At 46.2% G+C, this 18191-nt stretch overlaps 1 protein-coding gene across 3 annotated transcripts in view; it reads right to left on the bottom strand.

Annotated features, from left to right (window-relative positions):
* Positions 1-827: 827 nt before the first annotated feature.
* The window catches only part of LOC149822592 (lysine-specific demethylase JMJ18-like), a 71038-nt gene continuing 53674 nt past the window's right edge, over positions 828-18191 (bottom strand). For all 3 annotated transcript variants that reach the window (XM_089981665.1, XM_089981666.1, XM_089981664.1), the window contains 2 exons: positions 2279-2476; positions 828-1890 (listed from right to left, as the gene is read on the bottom strand). In XM_089981665.1, coding sequence (XP_089837791.1) covers positions 1612-1890; positions 2279-2476 — 477 coding nt within the window. In that variant the 3' untranslated portion in view covers positions 828-1611. The remainder of the gene's footprint in view (positions 1891-2278; positions 2477-18191) is intronic.

The raw sequence follows: 18191 nt of genomic DNA on the forward strand, positions 1-18191 counted from the left end.
AAAAACAAGAAGAAGGGAGGAGCTCACCCCCCTCCCCTGCGAAAACAGGGAAGCAGGGAGTGGCTCGGCCCCTCTCCTAAAATCAAAAGGAGCAAGGAGGAGGGCTCGGCACGAGCAAGGGGCTCGGCCCCTCCCCTACTGAAAATAAGGTCTCTCCACTGAAATCAAAAGAAACAAGGAGGAGGGCTCGACGGGAGCAGGGGGCCTCCCCTGCCGAAAACAGGGAAGCAGGGAGGGGCTCAGCCCCTTCCCTGAAATCAGAGGGAGCAGGGAGGGGGGCTCGGTACCTCCCCTGAAATCAGAGGGAGCAGGAGGGGGGTCGACCCCTCCCCTGCCAACCCAACAAGAGAGCGAAAAAGAGCGAGAGGGTACAACATGAGGAAAGATCAGAAGAAGGAAGGGGACAAGGGAGAGGTTACCTGAGAAGAGAGGAGGAGGTGGCTTCGAGCGTCGTCGGGGTTGCGGGTGGGGTTGACACCGAAGGTCTGCGACGAGAGAGAGGAGGAGGTGGCGTCAAGCTCCCTTGAGAGACATCGAGAGGATAGGAGGCGAGCGAGAGAGCAGAGATGCGTTGGAGAAGAGAGGATTAGGGCAAAAAAAAATTGCCCTAATCCTTTTTTGCAGCCCTTTTGATCGGGCAAAATTTTATTTTATTTTTTACATCTAAAAATTAAACGAAAATGATCCTGAGTGCACTGACCGCACCCAGGGTTGTGTTGACCGCACCGGGTGCCGCACCCGCATCGCATGGACGCGGGTGCGGCACCTGCTTTGCCAAATCCCTGTGACTTAGCTACAAAGTAAATGATAGAACAATATTAGTGCTACAATCCAAAAATTAATCTGAAGGAATTCATTATTAGTTCAGAATATGTACATTAAATCAGATGCCTATAGCCATGGGAACAATGAAGAGATGGTTATTTGGTTAGATGTTAAGCCAAATGAAGTATGACATCCCGCCACAGCCAAGTTTCTGAAAATCAATGGAGATCAAAACACTACCCAATAATATCTAGGAGTTGAAGGTGGTCCAAACAGAATACGTTGCTCGCCATTGTCCATTTTTCTATTTTCTCATTCTTGGGTGGAATGCACAGCTGGAGTATCAGGCCTTGCTTATCCAAGGCATGGAACAAGTCATGAATCTGTTACGCTTTTAAAGAATAGATTGGACATTTCACTTTGTGAAAGTAATAGCCAAGTGGATTGACAGCATTGCATCAGCAGCCTCTGATCAAGATTCAGCCATTATCGCATTGCAATTGGGAAGCAAAGAGTCCATGGTCATGTGAAGGGTGAATCAGAATGAACTACAAGAACCTTTATGGTGTGTGGAGCTCTAAAAGAATATGAAACTCAACTAAATCAAGATAATTATCTCTGAATCAAAGAATGTCAAAATGGTGGCAATGTATCAAATCCGACTGGCAACTTCTGCAGCAGCTCGTTGAAAAGACACCCATTTGGTTACTTGTTCCCTCTTCACAACTCTTGAATCTCTTCAAGGAGAGAAGTAAATGCCACTCTCCAGTTAGAACTCCATGATTCACTGCAAAGTACCTTATGCATCATCATTAATTCCTCACCACTTCCCTTCTTGAACAGGCCTCACAGCACATGCTGAACCTTCACAGCTGAGATGTCATCCTCTGCACACTTGTTATCCTGGCCCTGGTTAATCCTGTTTGATGCAAGTGCATTCTCAGTCTTGGCATGAGAAGATCTTTGGTTTGGATCATAAGTATTCAGACTGATTTCAATTCTAAAGCACTCAGTTTTTTCCTCAGGCATGTTGTTCAAGTTCCATTCTTTGAAGCTTGGCAACCGATGTGATTTTGACATCCAATACTCTGAACACTGATGAGATGGATCTAGTGCCTCAATGGACTGCAGGAATTCAGGTAAGAGTAAGAATGGGCTTCAAAAGAAACTGACATTCAATGCAACCAAGTATACAGGCAGAGCAAACGTCTCATGATGATTGGGTAAATAAAATACAGAAACTATCGATGGATATGTAATAAGTTGGACATTTGGAAATTGTCATCATCAGTTCTGCCACCTGCTAACTCATTATTATATCATGTTACATTTTTTAAAAAAGTTTAACCATGAATGCAATGAAACGATCATTATCCACCAAGGAGGTTCGGATAAGAATTACGCTATGGCTAGAAAGGAAACACAAGCTGCTATCTGGACATCTAGGACAATCACCATAGCATACTTGTAATATGTGAAACGTACATTTAAAGAATAGAAAATCATGCTATACCTTGATGATTTGTGAGGAGGAAAATCCAAACATTTTAAGCCCATCAAGGCATCCTGGGGGTTGCAATGGTGGTAAGTTCGGTTTCCCAAGGATTTGCATTTTCCTGATCTCTTCATTAAGCTTCTCACGCACCATTTCCCAGCACTTCCCAGGAGAAACGTGCATGAAGACTTCAGTTGGATGGTCCTCCACTGTAACCTATGATATACAAAGAAGTCAGAAAGTGTATATGAGCTTCTGTACATAAGAATCATCATATTCACAGCAAAGCAGTGGACATTTAGAATAGGGATGTCAATCAGTCAGATATTACGTCCAGTGCCTGGCTGGCCTGGATCTGATCATTAGAGCAAGAAAAGAAGACCTAGCTGAAAAAGAAAGAGGGTTTTGGGAGCAATGGCCGAAGTCCGATCAGACGCATGTTCAGACTTCATCTGCTTAAAGAAGAACCAGAACGAGTAACCACTCCAGCAAAAGTTTTTGCTAATATGACATGGATTCTATAAAAAAGAGTCACTTTATAAAGATTGTTCAATATCAGTTGAATAGAAACAACATTAAGAAAACAGCTAAAGAAATTTTCATTTGATAGCAATGTCATACATGCATGCATCCGTACACACACACACACACACACACACACAAATATACACGCATGTGTGCTCTCACGTGTTTGTGAGGTGTGTATAATAACCCTTTTAAGCAGACTAGAACTAAGACGAGTCAAGCTTGGTCAGGATCAGGTGAACTTGAAATACAGTTTACAAAACTTGCAAGTTTGCTGAGGTACGGGAATGACTATCTGACTCGACAATACCTAAATCCAACCTCAACCATTACATATACAGGCAGATAAGGGTTGACTGTAGTCCAACCCATTAACATCCCCAGATTGACCAAAACAATTCCAAATAATGAAGAATTAAGGGAGAATTAGTTTGGTTCAGTCAAAAAACAACCAAAAGAGTTCCATAATAATGGGATAATAGATATGCAAAAACCCTCTCTCACATTTCAATTCTCACTATTGTTTCCTCAGCTCCCTCTCATACTTGGATGGTTCTGCAAAACTTTGTGATCAAGTTGATCTATAGTACTAATATTGAGAAAATTATACAGTTTGGAGCAATACACCTTCCAACTATGTCCATAATTAGTGGTTGAGACCAAGGTTGTAAGTATCGTATTGTTACCCGTATTGGTCAAGCCAACATTGTATCGTATTGTAAACGTATCATAATTTTTTAATAATTTTTTTTTAAATCAAGAAAATTAGAAAATATTAGCAAAAATTCTAAAAAAATCATATCACATGAAACAATGATGAATTGCACAAAACACAACCATAAAATCACATATGAAGCATTTATGTCTCCATGATCCACATAAGACATCGCCAAACATCAACTAATATAGAATCATAGGATAATATTTCATGTATATCTCACAAGAACAATGCAAAATATTAAATATCTTGCAATTAAGAACATGCCACAAAACTCATACTTTCATATTACATAAACAAAAAATATTATGGCAATCGTTGCACTCGATTTATAATCGGTTTTCACTCATTACTTGAGTGTGTCATTGTCATAAGAGATCATCTTATACCATCTTTGTTGGAGGAGTGTGAAGCCTGATTTCTACCTTGATATAAATCTTTAATTTTCGCAAATATCTAGAGTAGCTTTGTAATTTTACTTACAATAAAGATTTTTTTTCCTTAACCCATTTTCTTGAGTGAAAATTTTGAAAATGCAATTTTTTTTACCTTAACCCGCTTCTTTGGGTGAAAAAATGGTGGAAATGCACTTCTAATGGCCTATAGACAAATGAAGAAATTGGCCCTTAAAAGGTATTTAAAACCCAAAATGAAAAAAAAAAGTAACTTTCGGTCTTTTTAAAGTGCACTGAGGGTGTATCATACAATACAGCATGTACGATGCAGCATGATACTGTCAAAATATGTTATACATATATATATCTATATATATAGATTATGACACATACACATATATATGTCTATGTGTCTATCTACATATATAAATATAAATATATATATATATATATTTCTTTTGTAATACCGAATAGGGGCAAATTAGTCTTTTCATATTGTACATGCATATCCTATAAGATATGCTCTTTTTCTTTTTTCTTTTTTCTTTTTTCCCCTTTTCTTTCTTTATTGGTTGAGAGGGGTCCACATAGAGTCGTTAGACCCCTCCAACGGTCATAAATATGACCGTTGGTGTAACGCCCCAAAATTTCGACTTGTGATTTCGAAAAACCTTTCAAAGATTTAAAGTTTATTATTTAAAAAACAACAGCGGAAGACATTTAGAAAGGGACACAAGTCAACAATCCTGGGTACGTTAGCTGAAAAACCATCATTCACATGTACAACATCTTAAAGGAATTTAAGAAATAAGGCAATCGATTAAAATCTGCAGTTTATTACAAAATGGGTCTTTTATTCCAAAGTTCAATAAATCTAAGAAAAACTCCAAAAAGTCCCAGAGCCAATCCGCCAGCAGAAAGGAAATGAATCTTGATCCACGTTGCACCACGCCATCGGCCGCCAGTGAAGTCCTACTCCTCACCTGCCCATGAAATGGGTCAGTTTCATAACAAACTAGTAGGTGCACGAACAGATAAGTAGAATGAAAATAAAACAGGACATTCATAAGATAAGCAATTATGATATTTAAGCAGTTAAAGCAGTTGTAGTCTATTCTAGCAAATGTAATAAGTGCAAAGAAAAGCAGTGTAAGTCCCAGTCATCTATATCTATTCATGAATATATTATTTAAGTTCTGATATTAACTGGCCTGTGGGTACGCACAGACGCGAAACGTAGAAACAGCCGAGACCGATCCGGGGGTTTATTATGTCAGGTGTTTTCATTAACCCGGATGGCTGACTGAGTCCGCTCCTAAGGGGACGGTCAGTGACCAAGAGAGTAAATCCCCAAAGGCATTCGTGGCCCAAGGATGCATCCAACTTCTGCAGAAGTGCCTGGGAATTACCACCTAGGATAATTTATGGTAATCCCAATTCCCCTAAATCCGATGACTGGGGAAAACCGAGTCTTTTGCTCGTGGGGTGGTTGTTAACAACCTGTTCATCAGAGTCTTTGTACCATCCATCCTCTCCCTTGATGAACCGTGAAGATCAGATGGGTACGATGGGGGTTTCTTAACCGCCGCCCCATCCTATATGCTCTGGTCCATTAGACCCACTCGAGCATCTTGCCTGTGAAGCCGAAATAGTCACCATTTTATGTGATCTCAGCATTTTGCTAATTGCACTCATCGAGGTTGCCACAACCTCATCATCCCACCATCGTAACCCACATGGGACGTACTTGTCCAAAAGTACGATCGTACCTTCCTAGAGGTACAATTACGATGAGAGGCAACATAATGGTTTATGACTCTTTTGTTTCCTACATGACATGTTTTGCTTTTCTGAACAATTTGGCCCGTGAAGGCCGATATTATCACATCAAAACCAATAAAGTGTAAATTTCATACTTCAATACACTCCATGATCTTACATAAAATTCATATCGTACCTGCCTTAAGGTTCGATTACAATAGCAATTGCAGTGCATTCTGAGTCTATTCACAAAGTCTACCTTAAGTATGCAGTTTCAAAGGAGTAATCATGCAAAATAGACAATTATCAGTTAAGTAATCCTACACGTAAACAGGCATGCCAATTAAACTACTTGATGAGTCTACCCAAAGAATTTACATTATGCAATTTCAAAAGAATCACAAAGAGTAAACTTTGACCAGTCAATATTTCTTCAGATACACAAGTATGCAAAATAACTATTCTATCTCAGAAGTCTTATTTTATTTTGTTCATACATACTATTCGTGCGACTTTCCCCTACCTCGGGATGTCTTGCAGCTGCGTGCGTCTACGCGTGTAGATGATACGAGGCTTGGACCGCGGAGCTAGAGCGAGGGTCCGATGCGAGGTCTGCAACAGTGCTATGTTAATAATAATGCGGAGCAAAAGAAGGACAATCCTGTCTATAGGAAAAAGAGAGGCAGCAGAGGTGTGCCCCTGCTGGCCGAAAACAGACACGCGGTGGGGGAACAAGCCCCTGCCTAAACATAGCGCAGCGGCAGGGGGTCACCCCTGCCGACGGCCACCAAGTGGCAGGGGCTGAGCCCCTGCCAACGGCACACAGTGGCAGGGGCTGAGCCCCTGCCGACAGCAATGGATGGCAGGGGGCCAGCCCCTGACGGAAGCATAAGGATGGCAGGGGGCCAGCCCCTGCCGGGAGCACTGGACGGCAGGGGGGGCCACCCCCTGCCGAAAACACAGGTCGGCAGGGCCAACCCCTGCCGACAGCACGAAGTGGCAGGGAATGAGCCCCTGCCGACAACACAGATCGGCAAGGGGCCACCCCTGCCGACAGCACAGGTTGGCAAGGGGCCACCCCTGCCGACAGCACAGGTCGGCAAGGGGCCACCCCTGCCGACAGCACAGGATGGCAGGGGGCCAGCCCCTGCCAGAGGCACAGGTCGGCAAGGGGCCACCCCTGCCGACAGCACGAGGTGGCAGGGGCTGAGCCCCTGCCGACAACCCAGGTCGTCAAGGGGCCAACCCCTGCCGACAACACAGGACGGCAGGGGGGCCAGCCCCTGCCGAAAGCCACAAAGTGGCAGCAAAAACAAACAAAAAAGGGGGGGGGGGGGGGGGGGGGGTTGCCGCAGGGGCCACCGGACCCCTGCCGGCACTCCGGCGATCCCCAGCGAGAGGCGGGGACGACAGGGGCTGCGTAAGCCACCTATCGGCCCCGATGGCACAGGGAGGCGGTGGGAGGCCGCGGCAGCGGCTGTGAGCCGTCGGCCGGCCTCCCGGCGAGGTGACAGGAAGGGCGGTGAGGAAGAGAAGAGGGAGGAGCATACCTGGGAGTGGGGGCCGGCGTCGACGGCGGGCGCAGCAGCGAAGGAGACCGGCGCGGGGGAGGAAGCTCGAGAGGGAGGCGAGACTCCCCTCGCCCTCCGACCTCTCTCTTAAAGGCGAAGGGGGGCACCGGAAGGGGAAACCCCTGGTGGGTTTCCCAAATCCTCCCGCAAGAGAAGGGGGAGAAGGGGGGGGGGGGGGAGTGCGGCGCTCGGGACCCTGCGTCGGGTTACGCAAAACCCTAAAATAAAAAAGGGGCCCGGGTCGGGTCCGGACCCGACCCGGCCCGGGTCCAAACAGATTTTTTTTTTTTTTTTTTTAAAATGGGATTTTATATCCTACCCCTCTTAAAAGAATTTCGTCCGCGAAATATCTATTACCTTGAAGAATCAAAATACAGGTCAGGGTATTTTTCCCTGATATCGTTCTCGGGTTCCCAAGTACATTCGTCAATCCCATGATGTTGCCACCGAACCTTTACAAAGGAAATGGTTTTTGATCTAAGCACTTGGTCACGACGGTCGACGATCTCCACTGGTCTTTCTTCGAATGTCAAGTCCCTTCTAATGTCCACATCATCATAATGAATGATATGCGATGGATCGTGAACATACTTCCTCAACATGGATACGTGAAAAACATTATGGATCTGAGCATACTGCGGAGGTAACGTCACGCGATAAGCTGCTTCTCCAATCCGTTCCAGGATTTCGAACGGTCCGACGTATGTAGGACTCAGCTTTCCCTTTTTCCCGAACCGAAATACGCTCTTCGTCGGAGATACCTTAACAAAAACCATCTCACCAATATCGAAGGTAAGCTCTCGTCGGCGTTTATCTGCATAGCTTTTTTGCCGACTCTTAGCGGTACGGAGTCGTTCTCGAATCATCTGCACTTGTTGAGTATAGTGTTGCAAGACTATAGGTGCCTCCAATTTTCGCTCGCCAACCTCGTCTCAGTAAACAGGTGATCGACATGGCCTCCCATACAAAGCTTCGTATGGGGCCATCCCGATGCTCGCATGATAGCTGTTGTTATACGCGAACTCCGCCAAACTGATGTGGGAATCCCACTCTCCCTTCCAGTCCATTATACAGGCTCGAAGCATGTCTTCCAAGGTTTGAATCGTACGCTCCGACTGCCCGTCCGTCTGAGGGTGAAACGCAGTACTAAACTTTAACTTTGTGCCAAACGCCAACTGAAGTTGTCCCCAAAACCTTGAAGTGAATCTAGGATCACGATCGGAGATAATCGAGACTGGAACACCGTGCAATCTCACAATCTCTCTAACATAGAGATCAGCGAGACTATCCAACGATTGATTGAGACGGATAGGTAGAAAGTGAGCCGATTTGGTGAGTCTATCGACGATCACCCAAATCGCGTCATGCTTTCTCCGCGTCCTCAGAAGACCGACTATAAAGTCCATGGTAACATCTTCCCACTTCCATAGAGGGATCTCTATCTGCTGCATGACCCCACCGGGTCTCTGGTGCTCGATCTTGATTTGCTGACACGTTAAACACTTCGAGACATACTCAGCCACGTCTCGCTTCATACCACTCCACCAATAACTGCGTTGCAGGTCCTTGAACATCTTCGTGCTACCCGGGTGAATTGTGTACCTAGACTTGTGGGCTTCCGCAAGAACTTCATCTCGAAGAACCGGGTCATCAGGAACCCAAAGGCGCTCCCTCAACCATATACTTCCATCCTCCTTCAGACGAAAAGGTGTATCTGCCAATATCGCTTGAGCCTTCAACTTTTCGTAGCGTGCATCAGTTTTCTGCCCATTGATGATCCTCGCAAGCAGCTCAGGTTGAGCAACAAGGTGAGATAAGCCGATTAAACCTTGAGTGACCGCGAAAGGTTCCCATGAGGCTAGGTCTTCGACCAACCTCCATCCAGCAAATAAAGCATTTATCGAGATTTTCGGTGCTTTGCGGCTGAGAGCGTCAGCCACGACGTTCGCCTTTCCTGGGTGGTAGGAGAGGGTGAAGTCGTAATCCTTGAGGAATTCAAGCCAACGCCGTTGTCTCATATTCAATTCCTTCTGTGAAAATAGGTACTTAAGGCTCTTATGATCGGTGAATGCTTCAAACTGCTCCCCATACAAGTAATGTCGCCATATCTTCAGTGCGAACACCACCGCAGCTAACTCTAAATCGTGAGTTGGGTAGTTCTTCTCGTGAATTTTAAGTTGTCGAGAAGCGTAAGCGATCACCTTCCCATTCTGCATCAGCACGGCCCCTAGGCCTGACCCAGAGGCATCGGTATAAATCACGAATCCGCCCTTACCAGAAGGTAAGGTCAAAATAGGAGCACTGGTAAGTCGCTCCTTCAACAACTGGAAACTCGCCTCGCACTTCTCGTCCCATAAGAATTTAGTCTCTTTCTTCAGTAACTTTGTCAGGGGTAACGCAATTTTAGAAAAATCCTGAATGAATCTTCTGTAGTAACCCGCTAGTCCAAGGAAACTCCTGATATCACGCGCGTTCTTTGGTTGCTGCCAACCAAGTACAGCCTCCACCTTTGCAGGGTCCACGGACACTCCTTCCTTAGAAATAACGTGTCCCAAAAACATGACTTCCTCGAGCCAGAATTCACATTTAGAGAACTTGGCATACAAACGTTCCTTTCGCAAGGTCTCCAACACAACTGTTAGGTGCTCTCGATGTTGCTCTCGACTTTCTGAGTACACCAAGATGTCGTCGATGAACACGATCACGAAGGTGTCCAAAAATGGCTTGAACACCCTATTCATCAAGTCCATGAAAGCTGCGGGGGCATTGGTCAGTCCGAACGGCATGACTGTGAACTCGTAATGTCCGTATCTCGTCCGAAAGGCCGTCTTAGGAATATCCTCATTCCTAATTCTGAGTTGATGGTATCCGGACCTAAGATCGATTTTCGAGAAAAACTTGGCCTTCTGCAACTGATCGAACAAGTCTTCGATACGCGGCAAAGGGTACTTGTTTTTTATTGTGGCCTGGTTGAGCATTCGATAGTCGATGCACAATCGCAAAGTCCCGTCCTTCTTCTTCACGAAGAGCACAGGAGCTCCCCAAGGAGAAACGCTGGGGCGAATGAATCCCTGATCCAACAACTCCTGCAACTGCTTCTTCAGCTCCTCAAGCTCAGCTGGCGCCATTCTGTAGGGTGCTTTGGAGATTGGTGTCGTACCTGGTAGCAATTCAATACTGAATTCTACCTCACGAGACGGTGGAAGTCCCGACAGCTCTTTAGGAAAAACGTCGGGGTAATCGCGAACAATATCAAGCTCACTGATGGGAATGAGCATTGGATCTGACTGGATAACACTAACCAAAAAGGCAGTGCATCCCTTCCGCAAGAAGTTCTGTGCCTTAAGTGCCGAGATCATCCGGCTTGCTCGAACAGGTCTGGGACTTCTGAATTCTACTCTCGAAGAGCCTGGAGGTGATAAAACGATCTTGCCATCACGGCAAAAGATCTTGGCATGATACTTGTGCAACCAATCCATGCCTAGGATGACGTCAAATTCAGTCATCTCCAGCAGGATAGCACAAGCAGGCAAGTGCCGCTCTGCGACAACTACGTCCAATTCAGGTATGAAAGTGGTGCAAACCGTGTTCTTCCCAACGGGGTTATACACGTCTAATGCATTATCAAGCGTTTTTACCGTTATATGCAATTTTTTTACGATTTTTTCTGAAACAAACGAATGTGTGGCACCACAATCAAAGAGTGCAAAAGCTGCTTGATCAGCAACAAGAATGGTACCTTGAACGAGATCCCCTTTGGTCAATTGATCGACCGTGGCTGCATAAACTCGACCCGGCTCTCTGCCACTGCTTGGTTGTGCTCGCTATTGTTGCTGATGAGGTGGTCGAGGAGGCTGAGATACGTTGTCGGTTCGCTTGAGGTCATCTGATGCTTTCTTCCGGCAGTCGCGTATGAAATGGCCCATCTTGCCACAGTACAGGCATCCGCCAGTGTCCCGCGGACAAGATTGTCCCACATGAGGCCTCTTGCACCTGGGGCAGTTATCACTCGAAGGTTGCCTGGGCGGTGGAGGGCCCTGCTGTCGCTGGCGTTTTGCTGGGGGAAACTGTTTCTTCCCTGCTTCAGTCTTCTCTGGAAAAGGTGGTCGCTGCCCTGGGCCGCCGGGAAAGGTCTTCTTCTGCTCACCACCTGACGCGGTTGACTTCTTGGCTTGCACACTTTTTGAACGCTCCCAATCCTCGTTCAGTAGGGTGGCTGCCGCTACTGCCGCAGAAAAAGTTGCGGGCATACTGGTGAGAACCCTATGCCTGAGTCCTTCCTTCAGTCCGCGAATAAACTTCCCGGCCCGCTCATGATCATCCTCGAATAGGTGAGGACAATAGCGCTCCAACCGTTGAAATTTGGCGATATAATCGTTCAAACTCAAGCTGCCCTGGCACAGCTCCAGAAATTCCACCTTCTTCTTTTCCCTCGCATGAGGAGGGAAATAGTTTCCGAGAAAAACCCTTCGGAAGGCCTCCCACGGAATCACCTCAGCACCCGGAAACTGCACCTCCCGCGTAGTGTCCCACCATTCGCGAGCATCGTCCTTCAAACGAAAGGACCCGAACATCGTCTTCTTATCATCAGGAACGGACAACACTTGGAACACCCGTTCCACCTCTTTAACCCAACTCTCCACCAAGTCAGGATCAACCTTGCCCGAGAAAGTAGGAGGGTCCAGCTTTAGAAATTTTTCATATGTGGCGGTTGGTGCATTCCCAGCAAGGGAACCTGGATCCTGATGGGGGCGACCCTGGTTACGAATCGCCTCAGCTAAGGAGTTGAGGGTATCCATCATGAATCCCCTCTGTTCACGCAACTCATCGGCCATGCTGTGGCTTGAGTTTCCCGCCATCCTTAAAAAGCAACCAAGATAAAAATCAAAAATACTGAAGACGTACCAGTAGGCATAAGTATAGAAACAAAGGCAATAACATAAATCTTTATTCCGAGAGTCAAATATTTAGAATCCAGCTGTGCTGGTACATAAGCAAAAGTTATATTCCGCAGTTATAAATGAGTTCACAGACTCCAACAAAACTGGGTGCGTGCTACCTCCCCTTAGGGACGACTAGAATACTTCCTAAGATATTCCCTTCTATTGCCTGTGCGCCTGAATCTGCGCTTAGGGGTGAAGGGAAGTGGCTCATCGTAGGAGGGCTCCTGCCCGTAAAGAGGCGTCGCCGGAGTATATTCCGGTGAGCCAAGACTATAATCTGAAGAATCCGTCGCAGGTGTATATGTGGATGATACACCGCCCACTGGGTCTGCCGGAGGTGGCGGTTGCTCGCCGGCAGTCGAAATTGCGATCTTGTCGTCATGCTCAGCCTTGTGGAAGCAAGCATCCATGGTGTGGCCTGTTTCTCCGCAGAAACCACACTCCTCTGTTAACTCAGGGGGAACAAAATCTCCCGATGACTCTTGTGGTGTCTGATGGTGCACCTGAATGTGTGAAGGCGCGAAACCACCTTCTCGAGCATGCACTTCAGCCCACGCTGCTGCCAAGGGTATCTGGAAGGCGATCGGTAGTGCAAAGCCTTGCTACAACAACAACAACAACAACTACGCCTTCATCCCAAAACAATTGGGGTCAGCGATATGAACCAAAAAAGAAATTCATTTTGGGTCTTCCACATGAATCCTTTTCCTCCAATCATTTCTATCCAACGCCATGTCCTCGGTGAGGTTCAAAGCATTCATATCCTTTCCTATCATCTCCATCCAAGTCTTCCTAGGCCTACCCCGACCTCTTTTAACTAATATATTTTCCCATTTCTCCAACCTTCTAACTGGAGCATCATTAGGCCTTCGCCGAACATGTCCAAACCACCGTAAACGATTCTCTCGCATCTTATTTTCAATGGGTGCAACACCTACCTTCTTACGTATCTCTTCGTTCCGAATCTTATCTTTTATTGTATTTCCACACATCCATCTAAGCATCCGCATCTCAGCTACACTCATTTTTTGAATATGATGTCTCTTGGCAGCCCAACATTCCGTACCATATAGTAAAGCGGGTCTAATAGTCGTCCTATAAAACTTTCCCTTCAACCGCAATGGCATTCTACGATCGCACAGCACTCCAGTAGCACTTTTCCATTTCATCCACCCAACCTTTATCCTATGATTTACATCTCCATCAATTTCTCCATACTTTTGAATGATGGATCCCAAATATTTGAAATAATCATTCACCGGTATATCTTGCTCACCAAGCTTCACTACACTCCCATCCCGACTTCGTTGCTTACTAAACCGACATTCCATATATTCAGTCTTACTCTTACTCAACTTAAAACCTCTAGCTTCCAATGTCTGTCTCCATAATTCTAACTTAGCATTAACCCCAGCTCTAGACTCATCAATCAAAACAATATCATCAGCAAACAACATACACCACGGTACATTTTCTTGAATTGATCTCGTAAGCTCATCCATCACTATCGCAAATAGGAAAGGGCTTAAAGCAGATCCTTGATGTAACCCAACCGTTATCGGAAAATTGGTTGTCACCCCTCCACAAGTGCGGACATTGGTTACTACTCCTTCATACATATCTTTAATTATACTAATGTACTTGAGAGAAACACCTTTCTTCATCATTGTCCACCAGAGAACGTCCCTAGGTACTCTATCGTATGCCTTCTCTAAATCAATAAAAACCATATGCAAATCTTTGTTCCTCTCTCTATATCTTTCAATAAGTTGTCTAAGAAGATGTATAGCTTCCATAGTTGATCTTCCAGGCATAAAACCAAATTGATTCTCCGATATCATGACAACCTTCCTCAACCTAGACTCAATCACCCTCTCCCAAAGTTTCATAGTATGACTCATGAGTTTTATACCACGATAGTTTGTGCAATCTTGTATATCACCCTTATTCTTATATAAAGGCACCAAAGTACTCTTCCTCCACTCATTAGGCATCTTATTTGTTCGCCAAATCAAGTTAAAAAGATTTGTCAACCATTCTAAACCTTTCTCTCCCAAGCATTTCCAAGCCTCGATAGGTATACCATCTGGGCCAACTGCCCTTCTTGATTTCATTTTCTTCAAAGCCTCTGCAATTTCTTTCTTTTGAATCTTGCGCATGAAGTCACGATTTATCTCATGAAAAGGAATGGAGAAGTCTCCAAGATCTTGAGCATGACTATCATTAAATAGCTTATCAAAATAATCTTTCCATCTCTCCTTAATCTCCTCATCTTTGACTAAAACCCTTTGCGTTTCATCTTTGATACATCTAACCATACCCAAATCCTTCGATTTCCTATCTCTCATCTTTGCAAGCCTATAAATATCCTTCTCGCCTTCTTTGGTATCCAACTTGTCATAAACCTCCTTATATACCTTAGCCCTCGCGTTTCGAACAACTTTTTTAGCTTCCTTCTTTGCTATCATATACTTCTCCAAATTCTCATTATCACGACTCTTACTTAGATTTCTATAACACTCTCTTTTAACCTTAATAGCTAATTTGACATCCTCGTTCCACCATGATGTATCCTTACCTAGTGGTGCACCGCCTTTAGACTCACCCAATACCTCCTTAGCTACTTTTCTCATACCACCCGCTATCTTATTCCACATTGATTCTGAATCCTCCTCGAGACACCAATCAACTTCCTTAACTACCTGCTCTACAAACATTCCTTGTTTAGCTCCTTTCAGTGCCCACCACTTAATTCTAGGATCTATCCTATGTCTATCCCTTTTGCGGCATTGTCTAATTCGTAGTGCAAAGCCTTGCTCATCCGTAAAAATGGGTAGAGGAGGGCGGTTAGCCCAGTAACCAGCCCCGAACATCTCACGTCCGCCCCTCCCCCTTACGGAACGACCACGTACACTACGCGTGCTCCTACCGCGAATACCATTAGAACCAGTAACTGGATTCATATATCCAACGGTACTACGAATAAAACAAGAATATCATTTAGTCTAAACAAGCTATAAAATATCAAAGATTTACTTACAGCGCGATGGGATGCTCAATAGTCAAGATTCACTTCTTTCTGATCTGGCTCTGATACCAAGTTGTAACGCCCTAAAATTTCGACTTGTGATTTCGAAAACCTTATCGAAAAACCTTTCAAAGATTTAAAGTTTATTATTTAAAAAACAACAGCGGAAGACATTTAGAAAGGGACACAAGTCAACAATCCTGGGTACGTTAGCTGAAAAACCATCATTCACATGTACAACATCTTAAAGGAATTTAAGAAATAAGGCAATCGATTAAAATCTGCAGTTTATTACAAAATGGGTCTTTTATTCCAAAGTTCAATAAATCTAAGAAAAACTCCAAAAAGTCCCAGAGCCAATCCGCCAGCAGAAAGGAAATGAATCTTGATCCACGTTGCACCACGCCATCGGCCGCCAGTGAAGTCCTACTCCTCACCTGCCCATGAAATGGGTCAGTTTCATAACAAACTAGTAGGTGCACGAACAGATAAGTAGAATGAAAATAAAACAGGACATTCATAGGATAAGCAATTATGATATTTAAGCAGTTAAAGCAGTTGTAGTCTATTCTAGCAAATGTAATAAGTGCAAAGAGAAGCAGTGTAAGTCTCAGTCATCTATATCTATTCATGAATATATTATTTAAGTTCTGATATTAACTGGCCTATGGGTACGCACAGACGCGAAACGTAGAAACAGCCGAGACCAATCCGGGGGTTTATTATGTCAGGTGTTTTCATTAACCCGGATGGCTGACTGAGTCCGCTCCTAAGGGGACGGTCAGTGACCAAGAGAGTAAATCCCCAAAGGCATTCGTGGCCCAAGGATGCATCCAACTTCTGCAGAAGTGCCTGGGAATTACCACCTAGGATAATTTATGGTAATCCCAATTCCCCTAACTCCGATGACTGGGGAAAACCGAGTCTTTTGCTCGTGGGGTGGTTGTTAACAACCTGTTCATCGGAGTCTTTGTACCATCCATCCTCTCCCTTGATGAACCGTGAAGATCAGATGGGTACGATGGGGTTTCTTAACCGCCGCCCCATCCTATATGCTCTGGTCCATTAGACCCACTCGAGCATCTTGCCTGTGAAGGCGAAATAGTCACCATTTTATGTGATCTCAGCATTTTGCTAATTGCACTCATCGAGGTTGCCACAACCTCATCATCCCACCATCGTAACCCACATAGGACGTACTTGTCCAAAAGTACGATCGTACCTTCCTAGAGGTACAATTACGATGAGAGGCAACATAATGGTTTATGACTCTTTTGTTTCCTACATGACATGTTTTGCTTTTCTGAGCAATTTGGCCCGTGAAGGCCGATATTATCACATCAAAACCAATAAAGTGTAAATTTCATACTTCAATACACTCCATGATCTTACATAAAATTCATATCGTACCTGCCTTAAGGTTCGATTACGATAGCAATTGCAGTGCATTCTGAGTCTATTCACAAAGTCTACCTTAAGTATGCAGTCTCAAAGGAGTAATCATGCAAAATAGACAATTATCAGTTAAGTAATCCTACACGTAAACAGGCATGCCAATTAAACTACTTGATGAGTCTACCCAAAGAATTTACATTATGCAATTTCAAAAGAATCACAAAGAGTAAACTTTGACCAGTCAATATTTCTTCAGATACACAAGTATGCAAAACAACTATTCTATCTCAGAAGTCTTATTTTATTTTGTTCATACATACTATTCGTGCGACTTTCCCCTACCTCGGGATGTCTTGCAGCTGCGTGCGTCTACGCGTGTAGATGATACAAGGCTCGGGCCGCGGAGCCAGAGCGAGGGTCCAATGCGAGGTCTGCAACAGTGCTATGTTAATAATAATGCGGAGCAAAAGAAGGACAATCCTGTCTATAGGAAAAAGATAGGCAGCAGAGGTGTGCCCCTGCTGGCCGAAAACAGACACGCGGTGGGGGAACAAGCCCCTGCCTAAACATAGCGCAGCGGCAGGGGGTCACCCCTGCCGACGGCCACCAAGTGGCAGGGGCTGAGCCCCTGCCAACGGCACACAGTGGCAGGGGCTGAGCCCCTGCCGACAGCAATGGATGGCAGGGGGCCAGCCCCTGACGGAAGCATAAGGATGGCAGGGGGCCAGCCCCTGCCGGGAGCACTGGACGGCAGGGGGGGCCACCCCCTGCCGAAAACACAGGTCGGCAGGGCCAACCCCTGCCGACAGCACGAAGTGGCAGGGGCTGAGCCCCTGCCGACAAGACAGATCGGCAAGGGGCCACCCCTGCCGACAGCACAGGTCGGCAAGGGGCCACCCCTGCCGACAGCACAGGATGGCAGGGGGCCAGCCCCTGCCGGAGGCACAGGTCGGCAAGGGGCCACCCCTGCCAACAGCACGAGGTGGCAGGGGCTGAGCCCCTGCCGACAACCCAGGTCGGCAAGGGGCCAACCCCTGCCGACAACACAGGACGGCAGGGGGGCCAGCCCCTGCCGAAAGCCACAAAGTGGCAACAAAAACAAACAAAAAAAAAAGGGGGGGGTTGCCGCAGGGGCCACCGGACCCCTGCCGGCACTCCGGCGATCCCCAGCGAGAGGCGGGGACGACAGGGGCTGCGTAAGCCACCTATCGGCCCCGATGGCACAGGGAGGAGGTGGGAGGCCGTGGCAGCGGCTGTGAGCCGTCGGTCGGCCTCCCGGCGAGGTGACAGGAAGGGCGGTGAGGAAGAGAAGAGGGAGGAGAAGAGAAGAGGGAGGAGCATACCTGGGAGTGGGGGCCGGCGTCGGCGGCGGGCGCAGCAGCGAAGGAGACCGGCACGGGGGAGGAAGCTCGAGAGGGCTGCGAGAGGGAGGCGAGACTCCCCTCGCCCTCCGACCTCTCTCTTAAAGGCGAAGGGGGGCACCGGAAGGGGAAACCCCTGGTGGGTTTCCCAAATCCTCCCGCAAGAGAAGGGGGAGAAGGGGGGGGGGGGAGTGCGGCGCTCGGGACCCTGCGTCGGGTTACGCAAAACCCTAA

This window comes from Nuphar pumila, chromosome 11 (genome assembly GCF_984573655.1).
Source record: "Nuphar pumila chromosome 11, dmNupPumi1.hap1.1, whole genome shotgun sequence".
Classification (NCBI taxonomy): Eukaryota; Viridiplantae; Streptophyta; class Magnoliopsida; order Nymphaeales; family Nymphaeaceae; genus Nuphar; species Nuphar pumila.